At 45.3% G+C, this 17,705-nt stretch overlaps 1 protein-coding gene across 1 annotated transcript in view; it reads right to left on the bottom strand.

Annotated features, from left to right (window-relative positions):
- Positions 1-379: 379 nt before the first annotated feature.
- The window catches only part of BRD7 (bromodomain containing 7), a 32,113-nt gene continuing 14,787 nt past the window's right edge, over positions 380-17,705 (bottom strand). The window contains exons 5-17 of the mRNA XM_038754090.1: positions 16,134-16,278; positions 12,453-12,563; positions 9,676-9,860; positions 8,024-8,147; positions 7,302-7,377; positions 6,327-6,434; positions 5,368-5,503; positions 3,839-3,950; positions 3,259-3,315; positions 2,635-2,746; positions 2,195-2,338; positions 1,788-1,931; positions 380-610 (exon numbers count right to left, since the gene is read on the bottom strand). Coding sequence (XP_038610018.1) covers positions 540-610; positions 1,788-1,931; positions 2,195-2,338; positions 2,635-2,746; positions 3,259-3,315; positions 3,839-3,950; positions 5,368-5,503; positions 6,327-6,434; positions 7,302-7,377; positions 8,024-8,147; positions 9,676-9,860; positions 12,453-12,563; positions 16,134-16,278 — 1,525 coding nt within the window. The 3' untranslated portion in view covers positions 380-539. The remainder of the gene's footprint in view (positions 611-1,787; positions 1,932-2,194; positions 2,339-2,634; positions 2,747-3,258; positions 3,316-3,838; positions 3,951-5,367; positions 5,504-6,326; positions 6,435-7,301; positions 7,378-8,023; positions 8,148-9,675; positions 9,861-12,452; positions 12,564-16,133; positions 16,279-17,705) is intronic.

Raw genomic sequence — 17,705 nt, 5'->3', positions numbered from 1 at the left:
AGCCAGTTTGGTTTGACTGGTCCAGTACTCACCTGGGATAGTAGCATCCAAGAAAGCCGAGGAGCGGTGTGGGAGCGGGCCCTCCTGGGCATCCACGCTGATGGCACAGTCCTCCAGGTCCCGGGCCTAGACTTGATGCGGACAGCCTTGAGGAGAAATTCAATTTTATTATGTATTTCCTGAGCCAGGGTTGATCGTTTCATTGGCGGCGAGCTAGGAACGGGGCTGGCTTTTAAAGAGTCATTTATACCCGACCCAGACTGTATGCTCGCTGTGGCCAGGGAACATGTCTGCTAATTCTGTAGTACTGTACTCCCCTAAGCGCTTAGTACGGTGCTCAGCACATAAGTGCTCAATAAACACCACTGATTGACACAAGTTGAACTAGAGAAGTATATTTAAGTTTTTAAAAAATGACAAATTGCTTCATTCATTTAAAATGTGGAACACTGAAATAACCTGTCCCAAACGTCACATACTATACACATTCCACACACCCGGATAAAAACTATATACACGTGTTTACACTGGGACCAAGCTTAGCTTCTAATTCCATCAGCCACACAGTCGCTGCTGAAGGTGGTGTCAATCTTCTCAGGTTCTTCAAAATCTGCAAGAAAAATACACAATTAGCATCCTGCCTTTCCCCCTCTTTTTCAGTTCATACTTCCTCCGGTTCAAAAGAGAAGTGGAGAGTATTAATTACCAAGAAGGAACTATCCCTGTGGTCACTCTTTGCAACTCTGCTTCTAAGTCGATTTCTATTTACAAAACCAAATTTTGTCATGGTAATGAACTACACCACTAACTTAAAATCTGATGCCTGGCATTTATACCTGCGGTGATACATTACCTGTACCAACAGAAGTAGGGGAACGTTTCCTTTGATGAAAAGGAAACGCGAATGGCCACAGGAGATTAGACAATGAACTTTAACACTGTTCCACTAACTCTAAGTCAAAGTCTCAAATGTTGAAAACTTCAGATGCTCTGCTGTAAATGGACTAAGATCAAATTTATCGCTTAAATCTTTTGGCTTCCACGAATGTCCACCATTCAGGGTGAGGCCAACTCCACGCGAAACCCTCACCCTCGCCACACTAGCCCCCCCAGAGCTAAATGGGTCTGGGAGGTCTTTGGAGACCTTTGGCAACCTTCCCCCCGGCCCTAAAATGATTTTTCAGATAGGAAATCTCTTTGGGTACCAGATGAAGTCAGGGGTTGCGGGGAGGCCTTTGTTTTGGATCTTTGGTGGGGAGGGGTGGACGCTGTAGGCCTTCCTCTTGCAGTTCATTTTTTTCACAAATGACTGAGCTGCAAAATTCCCACTGGTTGCATTGCCTCCACCCTGTAGGCTAAGATTTTGCCTCCTGTTCTCCCAGCCCAGGCCCATCAGGAAGGGAAGGAGAGCAATATTAAATTTCTCCTTGGGCAGAGTGTCAGATCCAATTTTTTTTAGCCCAAGTATGAGCATCTTTCCATGACCAGGCAGACAAACCAACCACTTTAAATGAAAGAAGGCTGGCCCTTAAAGCATCATTAGCATGCTATGTGATACTGAAACATAATAATAATAATAATGATGGTATTTGTTAAGTGCTTACTATGTGCCAAGCACTGTTCTAAGCACTGATTAGTTACGCTCAGGGTGGATAAGCACAGGAACCTTTGACCTCACAGTTCCCAGCAACCCCCAAAATGAATCCGGCTCCACCCTCTCACCCTGTCCCTCAAGTTGGAAAGTTGGCCCTCCTCCCATTTCTGCTCTGAGAAGCAGCGGCAGATACCTTCTGTCAAATCCACCAGGCTGGTGTCCGTGCCCGTGGAAGGAATGGAGATGCCCATGGCTTTCCGGATTCCGTGCATGCTGACGATATCGCCGGGCGTCACTTGTTGTGCAAGCTCTTTTAGATTATTGGTCACCCGTTCAGCTGGGAAGAAAAAAGGACCTGCTGCAACCAGGGCCACGATGCCCCTGAGGGCCGGTCCGCAAAACTGCCAAGGGCCCCGGGGAGTCCTCTGACCACAAAATTAAAAGTTCACCACAGCCCGGAGGTGATTTATTCCTCACTGCACACAACCCCGTCCCCCTTTTTCTTCGGTATGGCTTGCAGGGGGGAATACTGCCTGGGCACTGCAGGTGTATTTAACAAACTCCTTTGGGAGAGGCCCACCCCGACTGTGCACTACATACCCAGGTGCATCTCTCTATAGGAGGGCCCCAGCAGGCAGATCATGTTTGGTGGAGGCCTGGTGCTCAGCCGCTCGTTCTGAGCCTCTTGGAGCTCTTGGAGCAACTTGGTGGTTTCGTCGAGTTTCCTCTGGAAGATTTCCGCTTCTGTAAGGACAACAGTGAAAAAAGGCCCGTTGGAGAAATGGTGCCACAGTCTAATGCAGACTTGCCGACAGGTAACTCGGCCCACCGTCTCCGGAGAAGGGGAGAAAGGGTAACAGAAACGTTCTCATGACACGGTGGTTGTCCCTCTGCACCCCCACAACCCACCGCCACCGGTCCAGACTGTTTCTCCGCCGGGTCGGTGGCGGGGTGGAGGAAGGTCATGTGTCTTTTTTGCCAGGGTCCTGGCTGCATGAGTTCTTATTCCTCTCTGCTGCCACAGAGGAGGAGGCGCTCACCTGCGGAGTCGAACACCTCAATCTGGGCTCCAAAGTTTGTTACTGCTTTCAGGGCCGTAAGTCTGTCCTTGCTGCTGGAGTCCGGGCGACTGGCTGCATCTGTTTCGGGAACCTGACCCAAAAGCCAAGAGCTAGAGTTGGCCAAACCAGAAGACTCCAAATTCTTGGTGGGTCAGGTGGTCTGGGCGCCTCGGCACCGCCAAGCCTACTCGGCTCCGCCCCCCCAGCCCACCTGCAATTTCCCTCACAGCTCATCGTGGGCATTTTTTGGTCCATGATTATCCTGACAGTGGGGTTGGGGGTGTCTCGTGCTCAGGAAACAGTCCATGTGCTGATCTTGCTTAAATCCAAGGGGCTATTTTACCCAAGTTGCTTCACAGTTTCCTAACCGAGGCCTAGACCAGACTTATTGAGACCGTGGCAGATTAAGTGCACCTATCACTAATCAATCGATAGCATCTACTGAGCACCTATGGGTCACGGGGGATTAAAAGATCGGGGGTTAGAAAGACGGGAAAATAGGCCGGCTCTCCATTATTAAGGTTTACAAATCTCAGGGCTGAGTCTTTCAAGGGATAGGGTAAACACCTAGGGAAATCTTGGAAAAGCAAATAAGGACAATACCTCCAGGTCTTTAGCTGCATCTCCTGTCCCATTCTGGCCTTCGTCTTCAGTGGCTGGCTGTTAGGTGGGGGCAACAACACGTACAAACTGACACTGTGAAAACTGTGCTTGCACCCCGGGTGGGGGGGGGGCCTCCTTCCCTTGCCACTGCTTGAGTCATTAGCTGTCTTTTGAAAAAGAGGTCTTTTTGCCTGTAATGCCCAACTGTGGCTCTCTGGGGCCTCCCCACCCAGCAATGACCGGGCCCGGGCCCTCTCCCTTGCTCCCTCCCTGCTGGTCTGGGGCGGGGGTTCCGGCTCCATCTGGCAATCGGATGCCAACAGATTAGAAAAACTGGCACCAACTGAAGCTTGAGGGAGTTTGTTCTTCAAGGTCCCTGCCCGACAGATCATGGCAGCTTCCTCCCATTGTCCCTGGCCCGTGCCCTCCGCCCTGGCTCGGGTTGGGCCCTCCGTCTCTTCACGCCAAGGGAGTTCCCTATGACTCTGGTTCGGCCCATCCTTTCCTGCCACCCAGCAGAGGACCAAGTCTGGAACCAGGGGCTCCGGTGCCCGCCCGCTTTCTGCATCTCCGTTCTTACCCTTTCCATCTCTCGCAGGGTCCGAGAATGTCCTCCTTTGGTCAAAGCATCTAGTAAGCTATCGGCCATGATGTACGGGTAATCCTGGGATGTGGCCAGAAACTCATGAATGCTGGAAGGAGAAGAGTCGCAAAACAATTACTTTCACAGGAACGATAATAATAACGACGGTACTTATCAAGTGTTTATTATAAGTCAAGTGCTGTTCTGAATGCCTGGGTGGATCTGAGATATTCAGGTAGGACATAGTCCCTGCCCCTACTGGGGCACACGGTAGGTGGGAGTCGGATTGAATCCCTATTTTACAGACGAGGAAACAAGCACAGAGGCGGTAAGGGACTTGCCTAAAGTCACACAGCAGACCAGTGGCCGAGCCGGGATTGGAGCCCTGGTCTCCTGACTCCTGGGCCCTAGGTCTTTCCAGTAGGCCACACTGCTATCCAACCCATTAAACGGACAGTGAAGCAGCATAAGAAGCAGCAGGGCTTATTGGAAAGATCTTAGGTCTGGGAGTCGGAGGACCTGGGCTCTAATCCCAACTCTGCCTCACATGTGCTGAGTAACCTTGGGCATGTCATTTCATTTCTCTGGGCCTCAGTTACCCCATCTGTAAAATGTGGATTACGACTAAGCCCAATGTGGGACACGGACTGTGTCCAACCTGATTAGCTTACGTGATCTACCCCCGTGCTTTGCACAGTGTCTGGCACATAGTAAGTGCTTAACAAATACCATTAAAAAATATGCAAGGAACATTTAAATGCACGGTGCTCCTCTCGTTGACCACGGGGGCCCAGTGGCCCCAATGTACTCAGTGCTGAGAAGAAGCACAATAATAATAGTAATGGTAATTATGATTACTATTACGGTACTTGTTAAGCACTTAACTTTATGCCAAGCACTGTTCTAAAAGCTGGGATAGAAGCATCCCCAGCAGCCCCTGCTAGGATCTGTTTGTGGCCAAAGTCTTTTGGGGTTTTTTTGGGTGTTATCTGCTACTGAATGAAGCGTACTGTCCTATTCAAATTATGCCATGATCATCGCTGGGCCTGAAGAGACAGGCAGGGAGACATACAAATTCCACTCTTCGGCTCTGGGTTGCCTCCACCCTAGCCTACCCAATGCAGTTGGGAGGCCTGCCATGTTAAACCTATTCAGAAACAGAGCAGTTTATGATTGAACCTCTTGAACAATAAGAAAAGGTAGATTCAGGACAGACTGGCCAGCAACTAAACATTTCAGGAAACAAGCTATTGATTGAGGCTTAAGTGAACATATAACAGATCTTTGAGGAAACTTAAGATGCGGTCAGTGTCAGCATCAAGAAATGCTAGAGAAAATATTCGGTGTTTTGGACCGACTGATGTGCATTACCAAATTATCAATCACATTGATTGAGCGCTTTCCGTGGGCAGAGCATTGTACTAAACGTTTGGTAGAGTACAATATAACAGGGTGGGTAGACACTATGCCATTATTATGATGATGCCATTATTCATTTCAGAATCTAATTTTAATGGGCGGCTCACCTAAAACCAGCGGGAAGATTAGAGTCCTCCCCATAAGTTGAGTAGAGTAAGTCGGAATCATCCTTGCTGATGTTTGCAAATGTGGAATCGTAGCCGGGTGCGTAAGAACTGAAGGGTCCGTAATTCAAGTAGAGCACTGTTGACCAATGAAGAAATAACGAAGATTTCGATCTTGAAGATCTATCGGAGCAACTTTTTACAACCAGGCTTGACGGAAACCGGAACCCGGCCTCCAGCTTTCGTTCGCTCCTATTTATTGAGTGCTTATTGTGTGCAAAGCACTGTGCTAAGCACTTAAACACGGAGGCTGAGCCTACACCTGCCCAGTTAACCATCAAAACCTCCTTGGGACCACCGCTGCCTCTCCCAACCCCACCCCTGGGTGCTGACCAAACTCAGTGGGCCGTGAGTTACCGGAGGGACGAGGACAACGGAGATGACTGAAGGACCTAAACAAATGTCAAGGCTATTGTTTTTAACAGATACATTTCTGAAGTCCTTTTCCAATTTATACATAATAGGTTTCCCGCCCCCTCAAAAATCATTCCACAAGTTGATATTAAACTTGTGGCTGATGTTTGGCTGAAAAGAGGAACAGCCATTCTATCAAGGCAGTCGAGGTGCGGAGCACCCAGGAACATGAAAAGGGAACTAACTTTTCTAGCGGGAGCTGCCCTAAGGAAGGCGTGGGGACTCCCCGGGAAGAACGGGGGAGGAGGTGCAGGTAAGGGGTAGGAACTATCACTGTGCAATCCCTCCCCGTCTCCCCCCGATTGGCAGACCGGGATTCACAAAGGGCCCACGAAGGGTTCTAGAGGGCCCCACCTCTCCCGGTGAGCAGGACTCCGGAAGGACGGCAGTGACCGCAGTGCAATGTTGGGGGAGGTTTGGGGCCATGCCATGCAGGCTCCCCCCCGTCCCCGGGCCCCCCACCCAGAGTCCTGCCCTCCCAGACTTACCTGGGGTAACTTTGTTCCTCTTGTCTTCTTTAAACCCCTGCAGTGTATTAACTCCCGATTGAAGACGTCCTGCTGTCATTCCCAATTTAACAGGACAGTAGCCTGGCTCTATAATGAAAACCACAATGAGGCAAGGAGCTGGTTGAAGGCCGGACATCTGTTGGTAGGTACATCTTTATGCTTTAATAGCCCCGAGGGACATGAATGGAATTTCTGGACTACAACTTCCCCCAATAGGTAGAAATTTTGCCGTTTTTGAAGTGTTCCATAACAAAATGCCCTGAAATCGTTCTGTGACCATATAGGCAGATAAAGAGCTAACGGAAGAAGTTTGCCATAGGCTGTACTTATGGATAATGGGATAAAACACCTACTCTCCCTCGCTCTTAAACCGGGAGCCCCGTGTGGGACAGGAACTACCTTTGTTCTAATTACCTTGTATGGATTCCAGTGCTTAGCACAGACAAAGTGTTTAATAATTACTACTATTATTATTGTTATTCACTTTTTCTCTTGGCCACGTCAATATTCCACTGAACTCCGGAGCTTTATTTACCGGCTATTGGGCAACATCACTTACATTAAATTAAGGCTGCCAAGTATTTCATGTGGGGGTGGGGGATGGTTCTGAAAAGGCAAGGGATTTGGCTCTTTTAAGGTACGCAGATTCTTTTCTATCCCCACTTTGGGGCCTCCTCAACCATTCAGCTTCACTATGGCCTTGACCCATTCAAATGATCAGCCTCACTTACAAAGATAGAGGAAAACATTTAGAAAGTCTGTCTACCTTAATATTTACCTGCTAGACTGACAAAAACCATGGTATAGTAGAGAATGCACTTCACCTTCCACCTTGGAAATGACACATAATTTACTTCAATAGTGGTACTGAACACAAATTCATTTAAGAGTCTGATTGGCTCCCACCTTGACCTGAGTTTGGAAATGCATTTGCATGGTGATTCACCGACATACCTCCTGCAATAGGGTCAACGGGGTTTAGAAGTCCTAGTGTTGTGGTTCCATCTGGCTTTCTTCTTTCAAATTCACACTAAAATGAAATAATGAATTGCTTTTATAAATGTACGTAAGTACACACACACACACACACACACCCCACACACTCTTTCTGGAGATTTCAAAAATAAGAAGTAATTCACTCTAGAGGTTGCTTTCTAAAATAAAAATACATGGAAGACTATGCATTACAGTCAACTATCATAACTCCAATTAAAACTTGAGCACCAGTTGCATCTGGCAATGGGTCAAGCCCTTTAAGAACCAAAGGGGGCCTCCTTTAGTGATGTAATAATGAAGAACCCGAGCTTCAGGATTTGTTTTGGTTTTTGAACCACTTGGGGATCAAACAAACCCGTGACCTAAAACGAGAAACTGGCAAAATAAAAATGTTCTCTGGTCCAAAAGTTGTAGTGAAACAGTTTACTCATTTCCTAATTTCAAAGCACCCTAATGTAAAAACATACACAAACACAGTAGATTTAAAAGCTTTTTCACAATAGGATGAGCAACTGAACTTTAGAAACCTTTTTTTTTGGCATTTTGTCAAGAAATCCCAAGAGTGTGAATGAAATTTAAAGGGATCAAACAGAGGAACCTGTGAATCAGTGACCATTCGGAAAATGAAGTTGGAACCAACAGAATGGCTTAATGGGAGGAAAGAAAACCAACTGTCTCACCTGACTATTTATTAGTCTCCGGGTCAACTTTCCTCCTGATTCTTTTACGATGCGGTCAATTTGCTCCCGCTCCCTTTCTAAATGACCGCTTTTGAATTTATCCTCAAATCCATCTTTATCTCGCCTGCAAACAGGTACACGTTACTGCCAAGCAGAGTCAGAGCACGCAAACACAAATTCAACTGAATTCCATCTCTAGGGACAGACATTGGGGAGGAATCTGTCCTAACTGCCACTAGCTCATATTGATCTCCAATGAAAAATTCTTTCCTCTGTGATCACAAAAAGGGCCAAAGCAATTCGAGACACATTTAGCCGCAAGAATACCCAAATGCCCAATTTCGTTCCTTCGTTCATGATAAAATGTTTCGTGGGTAGCCATGGCATTATGGGCCAAATCGACATGTGAAGTGGCTGGGAGCTCACTAAGTTGGAGTTTGGGGTGTGCCAGAGACAGGCCTTCCTCCATCTTGGAAATAGTATTCCTGAGAAAAGTGAAGTGAATTATGGAAATCCCAAATCAGTGCAGCTTCATCTTTGTTGACACTTTCCCAGGAATGGCCCCCTAATTGGCAGGTGTCTGGGGTTGGGGGGGGGGGGGGAGGGCACTCACAGATATTTAGGTGCCCCCCATCTGTTTGGGAAGTGCCCAAGCAGCTTGCTTGCCCTTCCGCTACAACTCTGATGGCTCACATTTACACTGACCACATTCTGTTTTAGAAATCCCTCTCCCTACCTTCAAAGGCTCATTAAAGCATAGCTCCTCCAAGAGGCCCGGTTAAAGCCTCAATGCCTCATTTCTCACTACCTTCTGCATCACCCATGCACTTGGACTTGCTTCCTTAATTCTCTCCCCCCTCAGCCTCACGACACTTATGTACATATCCATCAATTATTTCTTTATATGAATAATGTCTGCCTCCCCTTCTAGGCTGTAAGCTTGTTGTGGGCAGGGAACGTTTCTACCAATTCTGTTGCACTGTACTTTCCCAAGTGCGTAGTACATTGCTCTGCATGCTGTAAGCTCTCAAATACAACTGATTGATTGAAATCTACCTACAATACAGACATCAAGTGCCACTTAATACTATGTTACCTTACAAAGCTGTAGATCTTTATGATGAGAACCATAACAATCCCCCACAGATTATTTGCAATTTCTCTATCTCCTAACCGCCTTGGTAAGAAAGCCCTTTTAAAACCTTTTTTTTTTTTAAAGTATTTGCTAGCCACTTACTATGTGCCAGGCACTGTACTAAGCGCTGGGGTAGATGCAAGCTAATCAGGTTGGACACAGTCCACGTCCCACATGGGTTCAGTTTCAGTCCCCATTTTACAGATGAGGGCACTAAGGTCTAGAGAAGTGAAGTGACTTGCCCAAAGTCACACAGCAGGCAAGTGGCAGAGCTAGGATTAGAACCCATGTCCTCTGACTCCCAGGACCGTACTCTATCCACTATGCCATGCTGCTTTTCGTTTCTTCAATGGACTCGAGCCACAATACAGGCAGAAATTTGCAGGGGTAGAGAGGGCAGAACCCCAAGACCAAAAGAGGGATTTTTTGTACTGTAGATCCTGTCAGCATAATCAATCCAGCCAGTGTCACTTCCCTTCAATGGTCCCCTCCAATTGATATTTCAAAGGCACTTTACTTTTTGCTTTCCTTATTCGGACATTTGAAGACTTGGACATTGGTTTCCATTAATTCATCTTTATCTTTCAGGAGATAGCTGTTGTCCTCGCCACTCTGTTGTGTTTCCAGTTTATCTTTCTGCTTTCGGGTCTTTTGCAAGTCAGCCATGAAATCTATACTTTGTTTCAGGCTCTGGATTCTTTCCTTTGAAAAAAAAAAAAAATCATACTCATCAGCTGGTTGTGTGTGTGCATGTGTGTGTGTGTGCGCGCGCGCGTGCGAGGGAAGGGGAGAGAATATACATCGAAAATGAAATTCCAAAACTGAATTTTGTTGAGGGATAGAGAGAGTGTCACATTCAGGCCTTAGCGTCTCCATCAAATCTAGATACATTATCATTTCCTCAGAGCAACTGTGTCAGGAAAAGCATCAAGTAAAAAGGAAAGAAGAGGAAATTAAAAACCCCAAATGGGTTCTGCAGCGCTGCAATTTCACAGTGTGTTAGGTTTTTCAATATTTTCCATAACTATGACTAAGCTGCATAAAAAATGTTCAGGTAAAACATGTTTTACTGGGATCGACGAGACCCTGGAAATTCCAGAAGTTCTGCAATCCCTTTTGGGATGAGCGTGTGAGGCCTGTTCGTAGCTCAGGTTTGGCTGGGATGCTTCCTTTCTTTTAATGGTATTTGTTATGTGCTTACTATGTGCCAGGCACTATTCTACATGTTGGAGTAAATACAAGGTAATCAGGTCAGACACCATCCCTGTACCACATGGGGCTCACAGTCTTAATCCCCATTTTACAGATGACGTAACTGAAGCCCAGAGAAGTGAAGTGACTTGTCCAAAGTCATATAGCAGACAAGTCGTGGAGCTGGGATTCAGCCCCCAGGTCCTTCTGACTCCCAGTCCTGTGTGCTATCCACTAAGCCATGTTGGAATGGGTCCTAAAGCACCACCATTCATTTTTATTTTCTGAAGTGACTCTAGTCCTGTTCTGAGTTGTGCTTCTGCTTCCCTGAGAAATATTGAGGTGTCGTTCCATTGGAAGGCGATGCTGCTCAGAGTGTGTATGCTAGCGGGTAGGCTCAAAACCTTGACTCCCGAATGACTCAGTCCAGGATCAATTCGTTCGCTCCACAATCATCCTTTAAGTCTTTAAGTCTGCAATTTGGGACTACTTTGAAACTTCAGCAAGCCGAGTGTGGTTTTTCAATCGCATTTTAGGAGCAAGAGAGATAATGAAGTTTAGAGGCCTCTTTTTCTAATGTCATTTACTTTTCTTCTGGGTAGAATACCCTCTATTGATTACAAAATTCTCTGCTGTTTAATCCAATGTTTCCACCTCTCTCTTCACCCCAGGGGTAGTCAACTCATTTTTCTAGTGAACGCTAAGTAAATAGGCCCAGTCTCGACGGTGCGAAAGCAACGATTTATTTCAGTGTTCCTATTAGTTGTTTACCAAGAAGGGTTCAGACATCATCTACTGCTCTAAGGAAAAAGGGGAAATAAGGCAAGCAAGCCCTGGATATGGGTGCTGACAGACACCAATGCAATGACTTGAATTCCCCACCAACTGCCAAAGAGCTCCCTATGAATAAGTGGTGTCTATATTTGTGCACTGGTACATCCAGGATGCAATGAGGGGAGGGATGGGCTCCTAGGCAGAGAAAAACAGACCAAGAAGCAAAATGAAATAAGGCCCTGGAAAGGGGAGGAGAAAGGAGAATGGAATTTTTTTTTTCAATCTTGATTTTTGGACTGGAAATTCATCTAAAACTCTATGTTGGGAAATATCTTTAAAACAAAAAACCAACTCAAATAATATCCTACCCAAGAATGAAATGCAGATAAATTGCCATTAAAAGGGATATCGGAGTCTTATCATCGTAGGCTGTTTTCTACTTCAAAATAAGAAGTCATTGCTTCCCTATTGGATATACATTCTACTCTCCCCTAATCTGGCAACTGTGTCTGAACTAAATTTTCTGAGTCCTCCTGCAAGGACTAGAATAAATATTTCTCAATCCCTCTTCCTCACCAAACCGTTCCAAGAAAAGGATAATATTTATCGGACAAGTTCCCAGCAACTTTGGGGAAGGGTGGGGGACAATTCTGTTCAAGTATTAAATAGCCCAACAGCAATCCCAAGGCCGGTGTCTTTCTTTTCCAATTTTATCAGGTTCCCAAGTTTTTTTAAGTGGCATTTGGAGACATGAGCATTTTATTACCGCTGGATAACTTCAGCATTTCTCCAAATAAAGGGAAATACAGATGGCCTCCATGGAACTCACTGAAATTGGAAAAATCACAAGTGCAACACACTTTGGGATTCCTACAAATTTCTCTGTATCATGAGGGCAAACGGAGGTCACAGCCCAACGGTCTGATAAATTACAAGGTCAATTCTTTGTGGAAATCCAAAATCTGCCTCCGCCCTCCAGTAAATAGAAGAGGCAAGTTGACAAAAACTAAGAATGCAGCCAAGGGTCCAAAAAGAAGTCATGCCTTTCAATATTTCACTTCATCAACCATCAACTCCAAACTTTCTAGCCTCAGCATCTGCAGCTCTCTCTTTATAAACACACACGTTTTTCCCTTCAAAATTTTTCGACTTTAAAATGGATCCAGCACTTAAATTGAATTTACCTCATTATAGAGGGCTACGTTTCTGAAGCCCCGACAAAGAGGAAAGGAGGAAAAAACAATTCAGTTGCCAGATGCTCTGATGTGACTTTTAAAAGGATACAGACACATTTATTCTTTCATTGCCTCTGTGAAGATTTTCTCCTACCTGGCTCAGAATTTTCATTCCCGACTGCAGCAGCTTCTTGGCAGCTTTATAATAAATGGTCTCTGGTTTGTTGTAAATCATGGCATTGCTACACATTAGTTTGAAGTTATCCTGCAGAGATGAGATTGAGAGGAGAACATTTTCATACATATTTTAGATATTTAAACTAGACAGCTACCTCAAATTCCTCTTTATCTCAGAACACATTTTGCTTCTGGATACTTTTCTTCAAGGGGGAAAAAAAAATGAATGCCTTTCACAGCTTCACCAAGTAACCTAGGCTCTGGCTAGTTTGGGCGTCTCTCTGGTTTATCAAGTCGGATGCTTTTCGTTGGCGTTTTTTGTTTCCTGCTTTTGCGAGGAGGTGGAAGAGCCTCCTCTGATGCTAAGCCACCCTGAATATCCTAAGCAGAGATGGCTGACCAAATGTATGAGGGCAAAATGGTGTTTACCTGCTTTTGGGTGAGTCTCAGACTGCACCTTTTCTCCTTACAATGCATACAACTGGGCACAGGGGTGCCAAGAACAAGTGGGTGTGAATGGTTTAGTGCCAATCCTCACCACTACTGCGGAAACAACTCGAGCGCACCACCCTGCAGGCAGTAGAACATATTTTTCCCCACAACTATTGCTCACCCTGAATGACAATGGGGAATTGGGGGTGCATTACTCTTTTTCACAGGCACAAAGGGTAACTCATTCTCAATGTGACAACACATCCATGATACAATCTCACTGCCAGCAGCATGGCCGCTAAGCTGAAGGACAGTGCCATCTATTGATCGACCAAAGCTGAAAACCTGGTACAAATGTTTCAAGAGAGTTGAACACACTAAAAAACCCTTCCCTTAAACTCCCCAAATACTAGCTGCAGATGAAAGTTGAGATCTTAGAATCAAAATTTCCAAAATGCACTTCAAATATTTGAGCTTCTGATACACAAATGTTCCCCCCCCACCCGCCCCCGTGGTAATTTTTTAGTTTGCGAAAAAGCTATACAGGAGTATAGCACAAATGCCCCCTCTAACAATTATTTTTAGGCTTAGATGAAAGATTCTGGGGGGCTTTCTGCCTAGTGGCTAATAGTGATAAAAAGTTTAGAGGAAATGAAAATGGGACAGCAGTGAGTTGTGAGCAGCAACTCTGCCCCCAAAGCACGATAACTCTTCGTGCCATAACTTGGAAAGCGTAGTGACGGTATTTTAAATATTTTTTTACTCGGCTTCTATCGAGACTGGGAAACTATTGGAAAGAAAACCTCGCTGGCACAGTGTCACAAAGAACTTGCTAATGGGAAGTAAACCATAAAACCACAAAGAGTTAGACATGTAATAGGAGTAGCCAGATGATCTAAGCCATCTTTCTCATTTAGTTTCCACTGTGTGCAAAGGCCCTGGAGAACGCTGTGCATTTTTGCTGCGTTACACAAACCTCACCCTTTGTGAATGTGAACTGGACTGACTTCAAGGCCCCACTGAAACTCCTTCCTTGATGGCAAGTTAGCAGCTAATAGCTCAGAAAGGTTGATAGATTTGAAAATAAGAAAAATGAGTTCTCGTATCATTTTAAGGCCAAAAATAACACTGAGGTCAGGGCGCGCTAGCCCCGCCCCAGGAATCGGTTCCCGGAATTCTTATGAGAGGGGATGGACATGGTCCACAGTTCCACTGGCAATCCTGAGTAATGATGCTACAGGTGCCCTAGAAACGTGCAGTCACCTGAACTGCACCAGGCCAAGGCTCACGGAGAGAGTCGCCAATTACCGAGTCCTCGGGGGAATCCATAAGCAGGGGCAGGGAAGGAGAAGGCGTCTGGAAACTTCCCAAGGCCTTGGGGGAATGGGGCACTACTACGTCAGCCCAAGAGAAGCAGAAAGCTAAGCTTTCCAAGGGGCTCAACACCTCTCAGCCTTTCAGATGTGCGATGAACTGCAATGGGCAATACAGGAATGAAAACTGACTTTTGGATTGATACTTCTTCACTGAAAACCTAAAGCCTGATTCTGTGTCCCAGGTGGAGAGCACAAAATGAGCTGGAAGAATAGGTGCCCACTTTACTCCACAGAGGCTGCCCCCTCTCCCCTCCTCCGCCTCCACCCTGATAGCTTTTGAGCTGGACTCCTGGACTTCTTCACCCATGGTCCCTGACAAGCCCCAAAGACACCCAAAACGGTGGCTTTCTGGCCCGTTAGCTCTTTGAAGCCTGTTCCTTTGCCTCTTTATCCTTCTTCAAATCCCCACCTCCTCATTCTAAATGAAAAGTTGGCACCTACTGCCTATCAGGAAGAGTGATTCCTTGGATCTATCTGACTCATACGCAGCAGCTGATGAGAAACACTTTCCTTCTTCCTGTACTAAATTATACAGGATTGTGGTTTTCTGCTATAACTGACAATATGCTTAATTTTCAGGCCAGATTCCCCCACTGCATTAAAGTAGGGAAGATAAGGTAAAGTTTCATCGCAGTGACCTCCAAATTGCAAGTTACCTCACTGGAAGCTAGAAGGATGTGAAAAAGTAGTCGTCCTTGCCCTCTAAAAGCTTACAGTTTAAGAGCCTTATTCTCTAAGGAAAGCACATAGTTTCTCACCTCACTGTATATTCTGTGAGCTGCTGGGGATGAAAACAAGTTTAACCAGGTAGCTGTTCATACATAAGCAAGACTATTTCAATGAGGAAAATGGTTTTGATGTGAGCATTCACCTCAATGCTTGGGATTTGTGTTAACATTTTTGAAATCCAGAGGTGGCCAGACATCCAAAATGCAATTCAGAAGGCAAGTTAATTGCCTTTCGGAATTCAGAAGGCAAATGAGAAGCAGCATGGCCTAGTGGAAAGAGCACAGGCCTCGGTGTCAGAGGACCTGGGTTCTACTTCTGGCTCTGCTACTTGTCTGTCATGTGGCCTTGGGCAAGTCACGTAACTTCTCCGTGCCTGTGACCTCATCTGTAAAATGGGGAATAAGACTGTGAGACCCATGTGGGATATGGACTGTTTCCAACCTGCCTCTCTTGAATCTACGAGCACTTAGTACAATGCCTGGACCATAGTAAGTGCTTAAAGAATACTATTAAAAAAAAAAAGAATTGCACTGTCTTTCAGTAGCACGCCTGATGAGACCAATTTTTTTTCATCTTAACCTTGCAGCCAGGCTTACCTATGTGCAGGTAGGCTGGGCAGAAAGGGAGCACTCTCTCCTGGTCCTAATTAAACAAACAGTCTTTCGAACTTCTATTTTATTAGTGTGGTTTGGCAGTTAAAAGTCTCACATCCCTGTCTAATTTCAAAGGTTGGGTAACTACATCTTTTTTACTTAAAAAGTTTTACAACATTTATTGAAATAAAACAACAGGAACCCCCACCCCCCGGCAAAAAAAAAAAACCCTAAAACAAACCCCAAGAGAGCAGATGATGGGTCTCATCTGGTTTTCTACCACAGAGTTCATAGAGTTTTTTTTCCAAGAATGCAAAGACAAAAATTCTGGGAAAAAAACCCCTTTCTTCTTTGCCCAATAAAAGGTCACTAGGAAATAGTCAGAATGCCAGACATGCAGATTTTTCTACCAAATCTTAGTATTTTTAGAATCTAAATATTGAACTATATTGGATAAAGATGTCACAATCTTATTTTACGTCGGAGTTTAACTTCCATCTCCAGCTTAAAAAAAAGAATTATAAACACCTTCAGCTCTTCAATGGACTGGTAACCATTATTCTTGATCTTCTCTTTCATGGTACTAAAATCCATGGGATGTTTAATGATCATGGAGTAGCCAGGAGCAATAAAATCAGTCACAGGAAATGAAAAGAAAGCACTTGGGTCTTTTCTGTGAAGATATGAAAGAGGCATTCTTAGGTTTCATTTCTACAGTAAAGAGCCTACGGTCCAGGAGGTGAAATGGGAGAGGAGAACCCTCCCCCGGTGGTGAACCAAACTGCATTATTGCAACAACAAAGGCTTTCGTTTAATGCTGGACGATGGAATTTATGGGGCTGGGAAATCCCTATCTTCGGGGTAATAGTCAAAGTTTACAATGCATGCTTTACCTCAAATATGAAAAACTTTTTGGAAAACATAAGGAGACACTCAAAATTGACTCAGACGTGCCTGTGGATTCAAAATAGGGAAGGAGGTAAAATAAAAGTCTAGTGCACAGGCAACTGCCTTTATTTCTGTCCTACTACACCAATCCACTGTGTCTGACCAACCCGTCTCTGACTCACTTGCCGACTGTGAACTAAGGACACCGAGATTTATCTTTCTTACAGCTGTCACCAGTTCAACCATTAAGACTTCCTAGCAAATGGCCACTGGCCCATTTCCTTCAATTGAGGAGTGGGCCCTGCCAAGAAAGTAGTCAGGACTACCCAATGTATTTCACCACCGAAGCACTTTCTGAAAGAGGAGCCAAGCTGGCAAATATTTGCACTGATTAATATGGTGGAATAAATACACGTTAACCACAGTTCTAGGTGCTTTGTCCTGAATGTGAGTCTACAGAGTGCACTGAGGAGCAGGCCGGAAACCCTTGGAAAATATACTACACGTAAACTTTGAGAATTCGCCTGAGAGGTTACGACCAAATCAAAGTATTTTTGTGCCTATAAATTCCTATAGAGGATGACACTCTTTCATGGAAGTGGTAGGCAAGCAATGGGCTGGAATTAGAAAGTCACATGGAGAAAGGAAGTCTTTTTTTTTTTTTGGTATTTGGCACGCACTTACTATGTGCCAAGCTCTGCACTACACACTGGGGCAGATACAAGGTACTTGGGTTGGCCACAGTCCTTGTCCCACAAAGGGTTTACAGTCTAAGAAGGAGGGAATAAGATTTAATCCCCCTTTTACAGATGAGGTAACTGAGGCAAAGAGAAGCGAAGGGACGTACGCAAGGTCACCCAACAGAAAAGTGTTGGAGCCAGGATTAGAAACCAGCTGCTCTGGCTCCCTGGCCTATGCTCCTCTTTCCAATATTCCACACTGCTTCTACAAATCACTTGCTCAAGTCTTTTCAAAGAGGCCAAATGATCTCTCCCACGCATCAGAAATGCACTTAAAAGAGTGTGGGTTGAGGGTGGAGACCCTGGGCTATGGAATTTTTAGTCAATTTACAAGTCAACATTTTCTAGGAAGTACAAATCTGGGAGAATGGTGGACTGTAAACACTTCCACATGTGAACAAGTCACCAGTAAATATTCGGCAAGCACCAAATTGCCCTAGGGAGTGAAAGTCACGCTCAAGGAAGCTTGCGC

Source organism: Tachyglossus aculeatus, chromosome 11 (genome assembly GCF_015852505.1).
Source record: "Tachyglossus aculeatus isolate mTacAcu1 chromosome 11, mTacAcu1.pri, whole genome shotgun sequence".
Classification (NCBI taxonomy): Eukaryota; Metazoa; Chordata; class Mammalia; order Monotremata; family Tachyglossidae; genus Tachyglossus; species Tachyglossus aculeatus.
Note: the sequence above shows the minus strand (reverse complement) of the source record. Positions and strands in the feature narration are given on the sequence as shown.